The 15,433-nt window shown below is 46.4% G+C and overlaps 1 protein-coding gene across 1 annotated transcript in view; it reads right to left on the bottom strand.

Moving 5' to 3' along the window:
- Positions 1-877: 877 nt before the first annotated feature.
- Positions 878-15,433, bottom strand: part of LOC115312127 (alpha-tocopherol transfer protein-like) — a 39,096-nt gene continuing 24,540 nt past the window's right edge. The window contains exons 2-5 of the mRNA XM_029971046.4: positions 6,042-6,284; positions 4,103-4,296; positions 1,786-1,896; positions 878-1,105 (exon numbers count right to left, since the gene is read on the bottom strand). Of these exons, the coding sequence (XP_029826906.3) occupies positions 878-1,105; positions 1,786-1,896; positions 4,103-4,296; positions 6,042-6,284 (776 nt within the window). The remainder of the gene's footprint in view (positions 1,106-1,785; positions 1,897-4,102; positions 4,297-6,041; positions 6,285-15,433) is intronic.

The raw sequence follows: 15,433 nt of genomic DNA, 5'->3' as shown, positions 1-15,433 counted from the left end.
CATCTTGTCACACGCAACGGCACATATGATTCCATAGTGCAGTGTTCACACGGGACGAGCCCTCCAACTGAGCAGAACACTATAAACAATGCGATACATATTAACGTTGTGAAACACCTCAAAGATACTTTCATTTTAGATAACGCAGAACAGTTATTTAATAGCGCTGTCAAACGGGCACGTTAAAGGCCTTCAGACCGAACTCCTTTAAAGTGTCGGCGAACAGCGCACGCCGATAAGCGCAATATCGGGAGCTAATTCGACGATTCTTATAAGTTAATTCTAAAGGCCTGTAATGTGCCCGTCCAACACCGAAATTGCAGTATATTAGTCCCAAATTCTTTTGTTAAGAATCTAGAAGTGGTTTAAGGAATATTACTTAAAATCATATTTCGTGAGCAAAATAATATGCATTATTTTATTTGACATATCAGTTGACTGAGATTGTATCCACAATACCTCTATAATATTAGACACAGTGCGACTGTAGTTGGATACAAGTTAGGAATGCTTAAAATAAACAACACCACATGCCAACCGCGGCATCGAATCACTTTGCGGACCATCCAGGAAAGGCGGTAGCCATGACGAGTTTTACGAAGTGGGCGCATGTGGAAGAGAAAGGTGTTAGCACGGCTCAAGGCCCGTGAAGAGGGGTCACTCAATTGCTGTGACGTTTTGGATACAGGCGTGATCTTCTGTGTCCAGTCTCTCTTACCCTCCTTTCTGGTGAGCAGTATTCTCCGAACCGAACAGAGGTTAGCGCGACGTGCGCCTTGGCAGCGGACTCCTTGCTTATTGCGATGGAACACTGGCTGGTGCTAATCATGGTGTGGGAGGAACTTCTGGCGCATTCTCAGCTTGTATGGGGCTATAACTACAGCGCTGTTATTTCTACTTCATCCTTTTGATCGAACACAGCTGTTTGTTCTTTTTTGCTGTAGCCATAGCTGTTATTTTGAACGAAAGATGACTCTTGTGCCTCCATTTCTGTCCAGAATGCGTCGAAGTCCAGGGAAGGAACATCGCCTCCATATTCCTCGGGAAGAATGCTGGGAGGTATCTCCTTGTGCAGATTCTCGAAGTTATGTCCGTGAAGGTGAATCTGAAGACAAAGTAGACTGCCTCATGACTCGAGGCCGCTTTTTTCGCGCCCACTAGGGATGGGCGAACAGATAGCAAGTGACGAAGTGAAACAAACATTCGTATGCTTGAGAATTATTTTTTTTTCTATAACATAAAGGTTTGCTTGTTTATCAATATTAACTGAAACTGCCCATCATGGTTCATATACATATATATATATACATATATTTTTTGTAGATCAATATTTATTATTTATTTAAATAATCATTCACATCGCCAACCCCGGCTACTACAACGTTCTCAACGTTTTTGCGTCGCGTTTTTGCTATTTTTTTTTATTTTACCGGTTTTGAGCTGAGTTCTAAAACAAATAGACATAAAACGGTTTTGCGAAACTACGTTCGCGTGCCCACTCTCATACATGTACACTCGAAATTCGAATTGTGCCAGGCGAGCCAAATGTGCTGGTTTTTATGGCCGCGGCAATTATATGTACGAGATTAAAACCGCCCGTCCGCGTTCGCTGAGGCTAACGGTTATCAAATTCAGCAGCCACAAATATATGCAGCACATCCATTAACATTTCCGTTGATGGAGCACATGTCAATGATGAACAATACAGCCATGATTGAACGAGAGAACGACGTCTGACCTCCTCCTCCGTGTGCAACAAATCCAGACACCCATGTTGATACTCACCCTGTCCGCGAGCTTCTTCTTCATGAAAGGTCTCACAAGCCCAAAGAGTATATTGAATGCGTACGATTGCCTCACGGCATGAAATGCTTTCATTCGGGCTGGCAGGCAGTCCTGCGTAGAGGAAGGACGGTCATGTAAGGTACGACGCCTCGCAGTAAGGACGTGCACACTGCACAGCGGCCGCAAGGACCTGCAGGTTTGGCACGCCTTGCAAATTTAGAGTTCACAACGTACGTACGTGACATTGGGTACGCAAACGGCGCTTCTGAAAGAGGTTTTTGCCTACTTTTATAAAGCACAACTCAGAGGTGGTGAAATATTAAAAAAGGAATAGAACAAAAACGGCGGCCGTGCATTTTTTCTTGTTCAATACAAGCCTGTTCGTTGTTTGCGCTCTGGTTTGCGAGCTCGCTCTCACGTGGTGTGCGGAACGCAAAGGCGCCGAGAACGCCATAGTAATGGTAAGAGGTTGGCGACGAGCAGAATAATTGCGGTAAATAATAACTTTAACAAAATCTATAAACAAATATGCAATTTTATTTCGCGTTTATAAAAAAAAAAAAAAAAAGAAATGACCGCATCTCCACGTAGTGAATGATGTTGATTGGGGCGAAGCTCTGGTGGTACTGATGATACTGATTTTGTTCACGCATTTGAGCATTTGACCACAGCTCCCTCTCGTCTATAAACGTTGAGCATGCAAAGTTTAACGCGATTATATGCGCATTTGACCGCAGCGCCCTATTCTGTATAGATGTTGAGCGGCTACATGCAACGTTTCCTCCATGACATCCCCAGCTCTTGAGTTACTACCACATCTCAGAGCCCCCTACTCGTCCCACAGTCGTGGCCGAGTAGTTAAGGCGATGGACTAGAAATACATTAGGGTCTCCCCGCACAGGTTCGAATCCTGTCGACTGCGCAAATATTTTTTTAGAAGAAATATTGGATGGCAATCGATGTTAGCACGGGCGCCGGACAAGGCTAGACCCTAAACAGCTTCGCCCCTAAAAGAAATAAAAAAAGACCGATGCTATTTTGGTGAATAAGAATAAAATCAGAAGTAGACCAATGTTTGTTTCATTCTGTTGTCTGCTATTCGTTCGCACATCCCTGTCGGACGCGTATCAATGCGCGGACGAATGAGATACGATAAGATAAAACAAACCTGGGTCTGCTTTAAAGTCTATTTTTATTGAAGAGTTTAAGTTCGCTTGTTTATAAATACAAAATGAAACGGCATAATCGTTCATATATTTTCTTAAAGTAATTATTTATCGCGATTGTCCTCTTCGTCGCTAACCACTGGTGCGGCGTTCTCAGCGCTTCCGCTTTCAGCACACCATCTGGGAGCGAACTTGCAAACCAGAGTGTAGGCGACGAACAGGCTGTTATAGTACTTAGGAATCGAAGGGCGCCATTTTCGCTCTATATCTTTTTATGCTTGACCACCTGTGAGTATCGCTCTCAAATAAATGACATACGCATGTCCAGTGTCATGTATGTACGTTTGGAATTCAAAATTTGCCCGACGTAACAAGTGTGCAGGTCCTTTCGGTCGCTCCCAGTACATAAGAGAGTTGCACCAACAAGCTAGATACTCCGAATCACCCTCTAAAAGCGCTTGCCTGCCCTCTACTTTTCCAGAGGGCACCTGGGAGGCCAATCAGTACACCAAGCGAATGTTGAGAACCAGAACACAACTTGGGTCGAAAACACGCTCTTGCGCATAAACAAGGCTCGCACAAAATATCAAGCTGATTGTCCCTGAGCAGATTTTTTTTTTTTTTGACGGCCCACGTTTGTGTTGTTTGTCCAGCTGTGGACAAACCAGCTGTGGACAAAGCGCGCCGCATAGAGAGGAGGAGAGTGGTGAAGAACAAAGGCGAAAGGGAGGCCACGTCACGGGGCCGAAGCCAATGCGCGCGCGGAGGCCAAGGCGAGTCTGAACTTGCAGGTGTGCGGTGCGCGTACGCCTTGTTTGTATCGTGGTGTAATACGGCAGAACAACATGGGACGAAAACGAAGGGAGAACTGGACAAAACGCGGACGCGGTCCAGTTTTCCCTTCGTTTTCGTCCATGTTGTTTTGGCGTATTACACCATGACGCAAAACCGACCAGCCCAACTAGCCAGCATTTGGTTTGTGCTATAAAATAGAGTGTGAACCAAGTACTAACACTTGAACAAGTAGGCGGCAAAAAAAGAAAAAGAAATAAAGGGAGATTCATTGGGAGATATTTACGGAATGCGTTAACGTTTAGCATGACCCGTAGGAGACGCCACACACGCACCCCCTTTCGAAAACTTCCACTCACTTGGAGAAACTCGATGGCCCGTCTTATCAAGCCAATACTGTAGTAGAACACTTTTTCCGGGGTGAAATCTTGGTAGTCAACAAGAAAGACAATTCCGGCCGTTTGTGCTGAAGGATCGTCTGCCATGCGCTCGAAGCACATGAGCGTTGTCTGTTGAAACTCCCGGTAGGGCAGCGTGCTGGGCATCCACGATCCTAAGCAAGGAAAATAACCCCCGTTCATAGTCCGTTTCAAAACTTACATCTTTCCGCATGAGGCCTAGAACGTAATCTGGTAATCCTAATTTGACACTGCGACAATAAAACGGTGACGAGGCAAAATCATTCGAAAAAAGAATATGAGGGTGCCTAGTATCAGCACATGTTTATGTTTAGATTCCAGGCTCCTTACAAAGCGGCCACTTTAGCAGTGCGATTAAATGTATCAAACCCTCGTCCGTTCCAAATTAGACTATGCCGCAGCAATCTGGAAACCGGGTCTCTCAACTGTCGTGACTAGTCTTGAAGCCCTAAAGAATCGCGGTGCCCGTTTTATATTTACTATTTATCATCTCACATCTACAGGATCCGATCTAGAATAGTAAACCCTACTTTTCGGCCCACGTAAAAAAACTACGCATCGCAGAACACTCAAACTCCGCCAGAATGTAACCCTAGCGGTCCAAGCAAGATGCCAAAGTTTAAGAACATGAGCTTATCTGGATCAAAAGATAAAAGAAACAAACGAGAAATTTCTACGAGGAGGCTCCGACCACGAAGAGACGCAGATGGGGGCCGTCTGCTTTGCACTGCATCGCATAGGTGGCGCCACCACCTATGCGGGTTGGCGGGTTATCACGGGCATCTGCCGGGCTTGGCGGCAAATTCGGAATTGCTCTCTATCATTTCAGAAGTTTCACTTACGCACTCCCCTCTGTAATGCCCCTGGGCCTTGCGGGTACTGAAATAACTAAATAAATAAATAAATAAATACCCATTGTTTGGTCACAGTTTCGGGCGGAGCGTTTTTTAGAAAGAAATGCTTTATGTGCCACGCTTGGAAATCTCCGAAGGTTTCAATCCGCAAAGTTACTAGTTTTGCGCCTATCAACAGGGTCAGATATATCAAGCCTTTGTGATGTTCGGATGGTTACCTATAATTCAGCAAGATGTGTCTTTTCTAGCGCGGTCCGAGTCACGCTTTTTCTTTTCTGTACTTGACAGCCTTTTCTAGATGGCCCTATTGGATACTGCAACGCAATTGGCACCGAGGCACTAACTCTAATTGATATCAGTTACCTAGTAATAAATATAAAATCATTATCGGCAGGCTAACCGTCCGGGCTCCATGTCCCTTACTAGCAAGTCCCCTCGCCGTTTGGGGAACCAACCCCGTCACAAAGGCGTCATCGATTTAAGTGACCTCAACTTTTCCATACATGCAGTCCATCGAGAATTGTGACACTGAATAATATTAGTATCATCAGTGATGAAGTTATCTCAACTATGTGTACTTACTTATTTTGTAAGATTAAGAACCTTAATGTTTTATAAAGTTTCTATTCTTATCTCGATACGTATTCAATCATGATTATATTGAGACGGAAATACCAAAGTTAGTCACGTGTTGTCTGCAATAGGAGGCATACATAAGAACTTCTGAACGCCTTGCTCCTACATCATTTCATCATTATTTGCTTCACGAATGCCTTCGTGACCAAACTAATGGCGTAGGATCACGCCACAACAAGGCGCAGCATGAAATTATGGCCAACAAAAAATAATTAAACTGACGCCATTATTGCGACAGTATATATAACCGTTGTCCCTATGTGTCACCATATCACATCGACCAAGAAAGACACCGCAAGCAAATTAACATTTTAAACTCTACTTACATCGAAAAAACTAAATCCAACCTCAGAGCTTTTCAGGCTGACAAGTCAATACATCACATTTACCTGCTTTTGCAAGCAGTACGAGGCGTCCGTGAACATCTCTTTCTGGCAACACCATAAACAGGCTTCTTGCAACAGGGGAGACCTTTGACGGCAGGAAATCATCGTAGATCGAAGGACAGGCTGCACGATTCCTGTAGTAGTTTTTGATGGTGTTCAGTGCGGCCTCTACGTCGTACTTGCGTACCCGAATAAAGCGCAGCAGAAAGTTTTCATCTGTTCTCGGACGGAGTTCAGGCTCTTCCGCTGGAATGATAAATAAGAAACATTTATAGAGGCAGTTTTGTTTTAAGCTTAACAGATTTGTTTAAAAAGATCCGTGAAAGCTACACTAATCTGTTTGTGGAGATGGGCTATACGACCGGGGGGGACGTAGTATAGGGAGCTGATCATAACGAATAGTTTAATGATTAACCAAAATATGTTATGAGCGTCCTAATTATTGAAAATACAATTGCGGTCCTAATTAGAAACTTGCTGAGCGTAATCCAAACCCAATATTTAAATCAGTACTTGGAGACTTGAAGGACGTGGAAAGCACGACTGAGTGATACAAAATTCGTGCAGCAGGAGCTTGGCTAGCGGTGCAATAACGCGCTCGTGTAATTTTTCCGGCTCTTGTCATAGCCCCAGCCTTGTACATTTTGCGCGAGTGACAACTTTAGATCACTACTGATCTTCCCATGCGCTTAAAGTCTTCGAAAATGTTACCGATTTCGAGGATCTTGGATGATGCCTAGAAAGTTTGGATTTGGATCCACGTGCCTATATTCACAAATCGAAAGTTAATTACAAATGTTAATAAATTACCCGACTTATCGTGACGATTTCCCGCCTGTATTATGTCTTCCAGGCCGTATAAGACACCTGCACAAACCGCATTAGCGTGGCTTTCGCGACTTTTTTTATTGTTTTTGTTCGTTTTAAACAAATTTGTTCAGCTCAGAAGAATACACACTGTATAATTTTCTCCACTCTAGTGCTCTAACGGTTACTTGGACGAAAAGTTTCCATCTTAACGATGTTTACACCTTTCCAATTACAGCTTAGCAAGGTTGTGGAAAGTCCTGGGGAGCGTTTTATTATTGCCCACAAGGTTCTGATATCAGCGCATAAAAACGTCGGAGAAAAAATAGCGAAGCAAGACAAGTAAAGCCCTGCGTTTTTGAAGCTGCCAGTAACTGTACGAATGTATCTTTTTTTATTGTAATCACGAGGTTATACACAATTGAATTGAAAGTGAGAATAATACAGGGGGGGGGGGGGGGTATTGTTGTGAGTTGCTTTTCATTCTGTGTCCAAAGCGACAATACAGACGTAGTATATAGCTGTATGTGTTAGAAATTCGTAAAAAAAGACAGTAAAATACTGAGCGCATAAAGTGTTTTATTGATTTAGGGAAGGAAGGTTGAAATGAAACGGCTTCAAACCTGCAAATCAATGCGGCGTTGTTTTTTTTCTTTGCGGGTCAATAAACGTTATGAAAAGCTTTGCAGTCTTGACATTTCCGTCAGTAAAATTGATTAGACTGGAGTTAGTAGAAATACAAGATATTTATTGATAATAACAATATCTTAAATGTCTCAATCCTCGGGACAAAACGAGACAGCTCGAAACATTTGAAATATACTCCGTGGGTCCCTACGTAATATGCGTGAGCGCACTATTTTTACTCCGCGCACTTTATCTACACACTCTAAAAAAAAAGATATCACCTTACACCCTTTTGTTCCATATATTACACCCCAAAACTTCATTTCGACGTACAGCGCCCTACAGTCGAACAGACGGCCCCAAATTTTACGAGGGGCTTGAGAACGGTGCGATATAACTTATTAAATTGCTAAAGTGCGTATCAAAGACCAAAGAAAGAAAACACGGAGCTTTTGCAGTACGGTCAAGAAAACTTCGGTAATCTTTTTTTATAGTCAATAATACGTACATCAGCTATCTTAATAAGTTGTACCACACTAGCTATCAAGCCCCTCGTAAACTTTGGGGCCGCCTGTTCGATTATGCATGGGGCGCTGTACGTCGAATTGAAGTTTTGTGGTGTATTATATGGGACAAGGGGTGTAATAATACACCTTTTTTTCTGAGAGTGTACAAAGAGTGGGGTTCTGTTTTTCTTCGTAGTTCTTTGCGCCCCAGGCACTGCCAGTCACAGTTGGCGTTCGTCGCGGGGCTTGCAAAACGCTTCCGCTTTACCGGATGATTAACTGAGTGAAGAATTTGCAACTACCTCTTCAAAGTGGAATATCTACCTCTTTGGTTTTATATGTTTCAAAGCAGGTGTAAATTATATTTTACACATGTTTCTACCTTTTCCGAAAAAGGGACTCCTCCATACACAGGATTTGCTCGACGATCTCTTTATTGCTGTTCCGATAGAACTCGTTGTTTGGATCTTAAAACTGTGCCTTACGAAGCACCTCCTCTTCATATTCGTTCAGTTTCCTTGCACGCCTTTGAAGTGTATTTTTAAGCCCGAGTCCCACTATAGACAATGGACCTCTTGGTGAATATGTGCTGCCACCTAGACACGCGACTGGGTTCGAGGCTAAGTAGTGAGAAAACAACGCGCGCGCTAGGCCTCTCCTACCCGTTCCACACCCAAAGCGTCAGCTACATCCCGTTCACCCATTGAGGCGCTGTGACCTAGATATGGCTCCCCCAAACTCGCCTTTTTCCCCATCGTGGGTAATCTTCCGCCCCGAAGTCGACACAACGAAACCATCTTCCCTCTCTGCTCGGCCAGAAGGAAGAGAGAGAGGGTACTGGAACCATTTACTCTTGAACCGATGTTTCTACAAAAGGTCCATTGCAATCATGGAGCTAAAACTCGTGCCCCACGCTAAGGTGCTCTAGGAGGGGTGGTGTGTAGACGATATGCGAAATTGTTCAAACCTCTCACCACACACCGTGCACTGCCATTTTTGTTGCCTCAAGATTCCTCTAGTGTTTGTCAATTTCATAGCATTGTCGTTAACAATAGTGGCTTTGCTACTCACCGTCATCGATCCCCACCTGCACGTGCGAACTAAGGGTTAGTGCTGTTTTATGCTCTTCTTGGGCATATACATGCTCGTAGCACTGACGATCGCTGGTTTCTCGCCGCAACCAACATGGCGGACGTACACTTCAGCTCGAAATTTGGCTTTGAGTGCCGGAAAAGACCGGTGCGGGCGCGGGCGCCTGATTTCCGAAAAAGTTTTCTTTGCGCGAGTGCTGGTGCGAGCGGAGGATTCTTCAGAACTGTGCAGTCTGGGATCTGAATAAAGCACGACGCGATCGACTTGATGGTACCGGCTGTATCAGAATGAAAACATGGCAAGGTTTTCCCGCCCTCGACATCGTTGCCCACTTCTTGGACGTCCAGTTACATTCTCCAACATCCTCCCACCCAACAAAGTCAAACCGACTGTGTTGTTTGAATTTTAGATAGTAAAGAAACTTCATGGGGCTTCTTATCTTCACTTTCCTTCGGAGTCGAATAGTGCAGGCACGCACTTTCTCATCTCGACCAGGGAAGGTCTCGTCAAAGGCAGCCAGATCCCAGAATGTTCTTGGGCGATGGTTGTTCCTGAGAAGCACTATATCTCCCACTTGGATGCCGCTTGAGTCAGATGAGCCTACCGTGTGCGCAGATTGCAGCTCCAAAATATACTCCTCCCGCCATCTGGACCAGAATACGTCTAGCAGAGCTTCACCTATTTTCTACCGCATGGATGTTTTTTGTTGAGTGTACCGTTCAAATTCAACGGTTGTAGAAGGCAAAGACGTACCATTTTTGCTGATTAGAAAGTGCACAGGTGTTACAACCTCCTCATCGGCGGATGAGGTCACTTTTGTTAGAGGTCGGTCGTTAGTTAGCGCATCCACTTCTATGAGCACGGTCAGCAGTTCATCATACCTCAGACAGCTTTGCTTCAACGTCTTCAGCAACGCTGTTTCGACATGTGTTATTAACCTTTCCCAGGAGCCGCTCCACCATTGGGCTCCTTCTGCTAAGAACTTCCAACCTATCCTGTTGTGTCGGAAGTGATATAATACGTCTTCCTCGGCGTTGAGCCTCCATATCAATTTCAAATCCTTTCAAGTTTGTTTAAACGTGCGCCCGTTGTCCGAGTAGATGGTTTCGCAGATACCTCTTCTAGCCTTGAATCGCCGGAACGTCGCCAAACGATCTGGCGATGTTAAACTGAAAGTCAATTCCAACTTGCCTGCCCTGGCTTTTCTGCTCACGTGGACGAGCGGTGAAACAATGAGCCTGAGAAATCAATGCCCCCCGGTGGAGCGACTCGATCGTTAGATAAGGGCCCATGCGCTTCGCTTGTTGCTTTTATAGAGATCCGCTTGAAAATTAAACACCGAATAATGGACTTCTTGACCGTTTCGCGTGCTCGTAGTATCCAGAATCGGTTTCGCAATTGTGGTAACGTTTATTTATTATAGACTTGAGCGTGTTGGTAATCTACATTGAATTAAAACGAAAGAAACACACAAGAGGACGAAACAGACGACACAGCTTTCGACTTGCAACTACAGATTTACTGGGGCGGCTCGCCGCTCAGAGCTCGACTTGGGGAGGCGATGGGGAAAGGGGGGAGGGGGATGAGGGGAGGTGTAAGAAACACAGGGAGACCGTTGCGGGGGCGAACACAGCGGGCGGTCGGGAGTCTGGTCCACGGCGTGGTCTGGTCCGTGTCGCCTCTCTCGTAGATGACACCTCGCGTCGCTTCGTGCCGTCGGGGGCGCGGCGGAGAGCGGGGGGAGGGAGGGGGGGGGGGGGGTCATCGGAATTCCCCGGGGAAGGCGCAAGACGGACCGGAGCACCAGAGGGTCAGGCGAACGCCTTCTGTTATCGCCTGACCCTCTGGTGCTCCGGTCCGTCTTGCGCCTTCCCCGGGGAATTCCGATGACCCCCCCCCCCCCCCCTCCCTCCCCCCGCTCTCCGCCGCGCCCCCGACGGCACGAAGCGACGCGAGGTGTCATCTACGAGAGAGGCGACACGGACCAGACCACGCCGTGGACCAGACTCCCGACCGCCCGCTGTGTTCGCCCCCGCAACGGTCTCCCTGTGTTTCTTACACCTCTCCTCATCCCCCTCCCCTCTTTCCCCATCGCCTCCCCAAGTCGAGCTCTGAGCGGCGAGCCGCCCCAGTAAATCTGTAGTTGCAAGTCGAAAGCTGTGTCGTCTGTTTCGTCCTCTTGTGTGTTTCTTTCGTTTTAATTCAATGGAAACGTTTCTCTCACTGTAACGTGCACCAAAGCGTATGCTGAACTAGGTGTTGCGCCAGTATTCCTCGCGTGAGCAGGTCAGCCGGATTTGATTCACCTGGGCAGTGATGCCACTGGCTCGGCGAGGATAGAGGTTGAATTTCTGCGACTCTATTTGAAACGAATGGCCTCCACCTACTTGCTACACATCTGATCCAATAGGGGGTCACCGTGGAGTCTGACCTAAACGATATGTCTCCATTTGACGATAGTTTCCTTCTCAGGTTATTCATGCGGCGAGCCCCTCTAAGGGATGCTAGTTGCTCCAATATTGGCAACGATACATCTTTGATTATGGCCACTCGTGACTTCGAGATAACGAGTCTGACGTCCAAATTTCTACTGCTATATTGGGCCCTGGCGTAAATAGCAGCGCCGTAGGCTACCTTGCTGGCATCTGCAAAGACACGGAAGGTCGTACCTTCATAAAGGGACACCGCCTGGATAATGCGAAGTTGTCCTAGTAAAGAGAAATTTCCGGACCAGCCTTCCCTTCCCATTCTTGCTCAATTACTTCGGGTAGCGGGTCATCCCGCTCTTGACAGCGTTTCCAAATTCTTTGGAACAGTATATCGGCTTTGAATGCAAATGGCGGAATAAGCTCAAAGGGATAATAAATGCGCGACGTGGCTAGAAGTGTTGGACTTCTAAACCATTTTGCTGACAGAATGAGCAAGATCAATCTGAACACTTCAAAGGGCAAAGTGTCGGTTTCTGGGTTCCAGAGCACACCCAACATTTTCCTCGCGTTCGTTGGTTTGAAATGGGTGTCAGGGTGCATTGGCGTTTTCTTCTGCTATTTGACGTAACTCGCAGATATTAGTTGTCTATTTCCGAAGATGCATTCTCGCTTTACTTGGTATCGTAGCCGCTGCATCACACACAACCTGGGTTTCCTCGACGGTCTGTGTTCCTGCCACAAAGTCGTCTGCATAAAATTGGTCTCCCATTTTGCTTGCAGTCTCTGGAAACCGGCCCTTCACACTTTCAAAATGATGCCGCATGGTAGCCGCCAAAAGGAAGGGGCTTGAGGTTAAAACAAATGCACTCGATTCATTACTTCAATAGGTAGCGGGTCATCTCCGCAAGCAGACGGATGACCTGCTTCCAAAAGAACCGTAGAGCGTTCCTGCCTTGTCCAGCCAACCTGCTCCGGAGGAACGCCTTCTTAATATCTGTCGTAGTTGCAATCTGGTACGCACAAAACGTAAGCACAAGGTATAGTATGTCTGAATTCCGATTTGGCTCCTTATGAAGTGTGTATTGTTTAGTGACAACTGTCCGGGACCACTGGTCGAGGCATCGAAGACCATTCGCACTTTAGTAGTTTCCTTTTCGCCTTCAATAACATCCTTGAGTGGCATTAAGTACCATGGACCATCCATGTTCCTCTTCCACTTTCTCGGCAACGTTATTCTCAAGGTACTCCCGTTTGACCCTATCGTACTGAATCAACTGTTTCCTGTTTTTAAGGAGGCGCTTGGTCAGTCCTTCCAGCCGTCACCGGGCTATCTCCTTATTGGTGCCCAAGTCGTTGGCGTTCTCCTTCCAAGGAAAGCAAGTTTCATAATAGTTATCAAGTTTATTAATTGTGGAAAGAAACCATTGAAGGAATTCGTCCGTGCTTACATCGGGTTGCTCTCTTTCATGGACGCCAATATTTTCAACTTCCCAGAACGCCCGTAGCTGCTGAGAAAGCTGGTAGCTTTGAGGTCAAGTCATTACCTGCATAACAGTTGCTTGGCGCCAGCCCACTTCGGGTAATTGTCGTACTGGCCCTTGCAGTGTCCAACTAAATATTGTTTCTACTGCTGTCAAATTTCAGTCAAGTCACTTAATGAACCCAGTGACAGCCTTGTAGTAATTATACACTCTCATCAATATATCAATGTCAATCTCTCTCTTGAACTCTGAGCATGAAACATGGGCGAGTTGCAACGTGCACGTTTGAGCTGTCCTGCAAAGGATTACAGTGAACGCAGAATGTCAAAGGGCAGGAAATCCCAGAGCCTCGATTCCTAACCGTATCCGATCGTATTGGCTTTGCAGCCATACCTCTACCTTGCGGAGTTCCCTCGCATTACAAAGGGGCAGTATCGCCGAAGAGTGTGATGCTCAAAGGCTCTTTTCCTAAAACCTTACGAGGCAACTCGTTGACAAGCGTGGTCGTCACGAACGTCCACCGGCTTCCTCTGTCCATTAAGCACCGCAATAGGCGGCGCTTATTCCGGTGTTTAAAAAAAGAAGGACAGTTTCGACGCTGTTAGACACCGCACTCGTTACTGACACTCCTGAACGGCCTTACTGTGATGCTGATAAAGACTGTCCTTCGTGGGTTTAAGGTCTGGATCACAGAGGCAAATCATGTGTCTCCCTTGGCAGTTGGCGCCGCGGAGAAGTCTGACGTTGCGACCATCTCTTGCTCAATGATATCTTTTGCAGCATATGAAATATCGGCCGTCTCTCCTCGGTATTTCTTTTTTCTCACTGATGTAACGCACCTTGCATTGATCAAAAAAGTGCTCACGTGCGTCACAAAAAAAAAATAAAAAATTCGGCATCCTCAGCGTTCGTCCATGCAGCTAAAGCTGCTGCCGATGAAGTGATGCATGCTTTGCGCACCTGGGTAGCTAAACTCGTGGAGCAAAACATTCTCCGCTTTTTGACGTAGCGGGGGGAGTGACCAAAAGAACGCCGCAAAGTTTCCTCCTCCCTGCGTGCGCTCTACTTCCCAACTTTTGGCGAAAAATCCCCCGCGATCCCACGAGAGCACGAGACAGCGCGGGGAGGCGAGCGTTCACGACGCTCGCTGTACGTTGTCTTTGAGCTCTCTAGTGCCGACAATCCCGTGCCTCGCCCAGGCAAGGAGCGAGAGCAGACGACGATACTTCGTCTGCTACGATGCGGCATTCGCACAGCGGAACTGAAAGAAAAAGTTGGTTTTCTGCTCGAAATCGCGTCCCGCGGGCCACAAACTCAGACGCGAGCTTGAATTGTAAGCATCTGATATTTCACGAAGGAAGCTATCGACGGCCCGTGTTTTATTTACAAAATTTAAGTCGTTTTGTTGCCGTACAGACGCTGAAACCCACCAGTGTGTAGTGAAAGGCCCAGGACAACCACAGAGGCCGCGAGATCTATATGATCATTTGTGTATGGGTGAAAAGTGGAACATTTTTCGACAAAGCTCCCACAGCAGAAACCTGTGACTCAGCGTCCGGGAAAGCTAAACATGGAGACGTCGCCCGAGACTCAAGCAAAGTCATATTTGAACGGCAGCTATCTTGGCCCGTCATATTTTGTTTTGAGAAAGCTCTCGTTCTCAAAGCCCTCACCAGGGAAATAAAAAGTCTTACGAAACGTATTTCTAGATGGTCCAAAGAACTAGATTTAAGCCGTATCCTTTCAGTGGTTCACTCATAATACATGCTTAAAACGAAGCAAGCTCTTGCGCGCACAGTGCCATGAATTTTCTCAAGTGTATGCTGTTTTGTAGTCAGCTGGTTTCGGAAACTTACGCCGTCTGTAGATATCTCTCACAGCCGACTTGCTTAATTGGAAGACATCGCAAATGTAAGTTCCACGTTGCAGCAACTAACGTTTATAGACAAACGATGGCAGCGACTGCACTCTGGCATTCCCACCCATGACGTCGAACAAAAAGGCGCTAGTTTCGGTTTGAGGTCGGTAATTTCTACAACATCTATGGCGACAGCATCAGTCTGCACTCGGTGCATTCGGCAAGTTCGTTCGGGGCCTGTTCTCCATGCAGCACTCCGGGGGTGTAATGCATTAGAACTCTCACAGTGCAAGTCTGGATCGCGAATCGGGAGCCCGTCACTGGCCTAACCGGCGGCCATTGCTTGACGACAGGCAATACGCCGCGTCCTGTCTAGTTCTCCCTTCACTTTCGTACTTGTTGTTTTGGCCTATTACACCATGAGGCAATAAACGCAAGTCTAAGGGAGAAACACGCAAAAATTGGAAGCTTGTACGCGGTGCTCGAAGGCGAGCATTTTATGACGGGCTGGGATGATTATGTCGGGTTCTTGGAGATCAAATAGACATTCGTCAAGCGTTTGAACATCGATCAAAAAAAATCGGCCGGAGCACCC

This window comes from Ixodes scapularis, unplaced genomic scaffold (assembly GCF_016920785.2).
Source record: "Ixodes scapularis isolate PalLabHiFi unplaced genomic scaffold, ASM1692078v2 PGA_scaffold0__279_contigs__length_252992795, whole genome shotgun sequence".
NCBI lineage: Eukaryota > Metazoa > Arthropoda > Arachnida > Ixodida > Ixodidae > Ixodes > Ixodes scapularis.
This window is presented reverse-complemented; position numbering and strand designations above follow the sequence as displayed.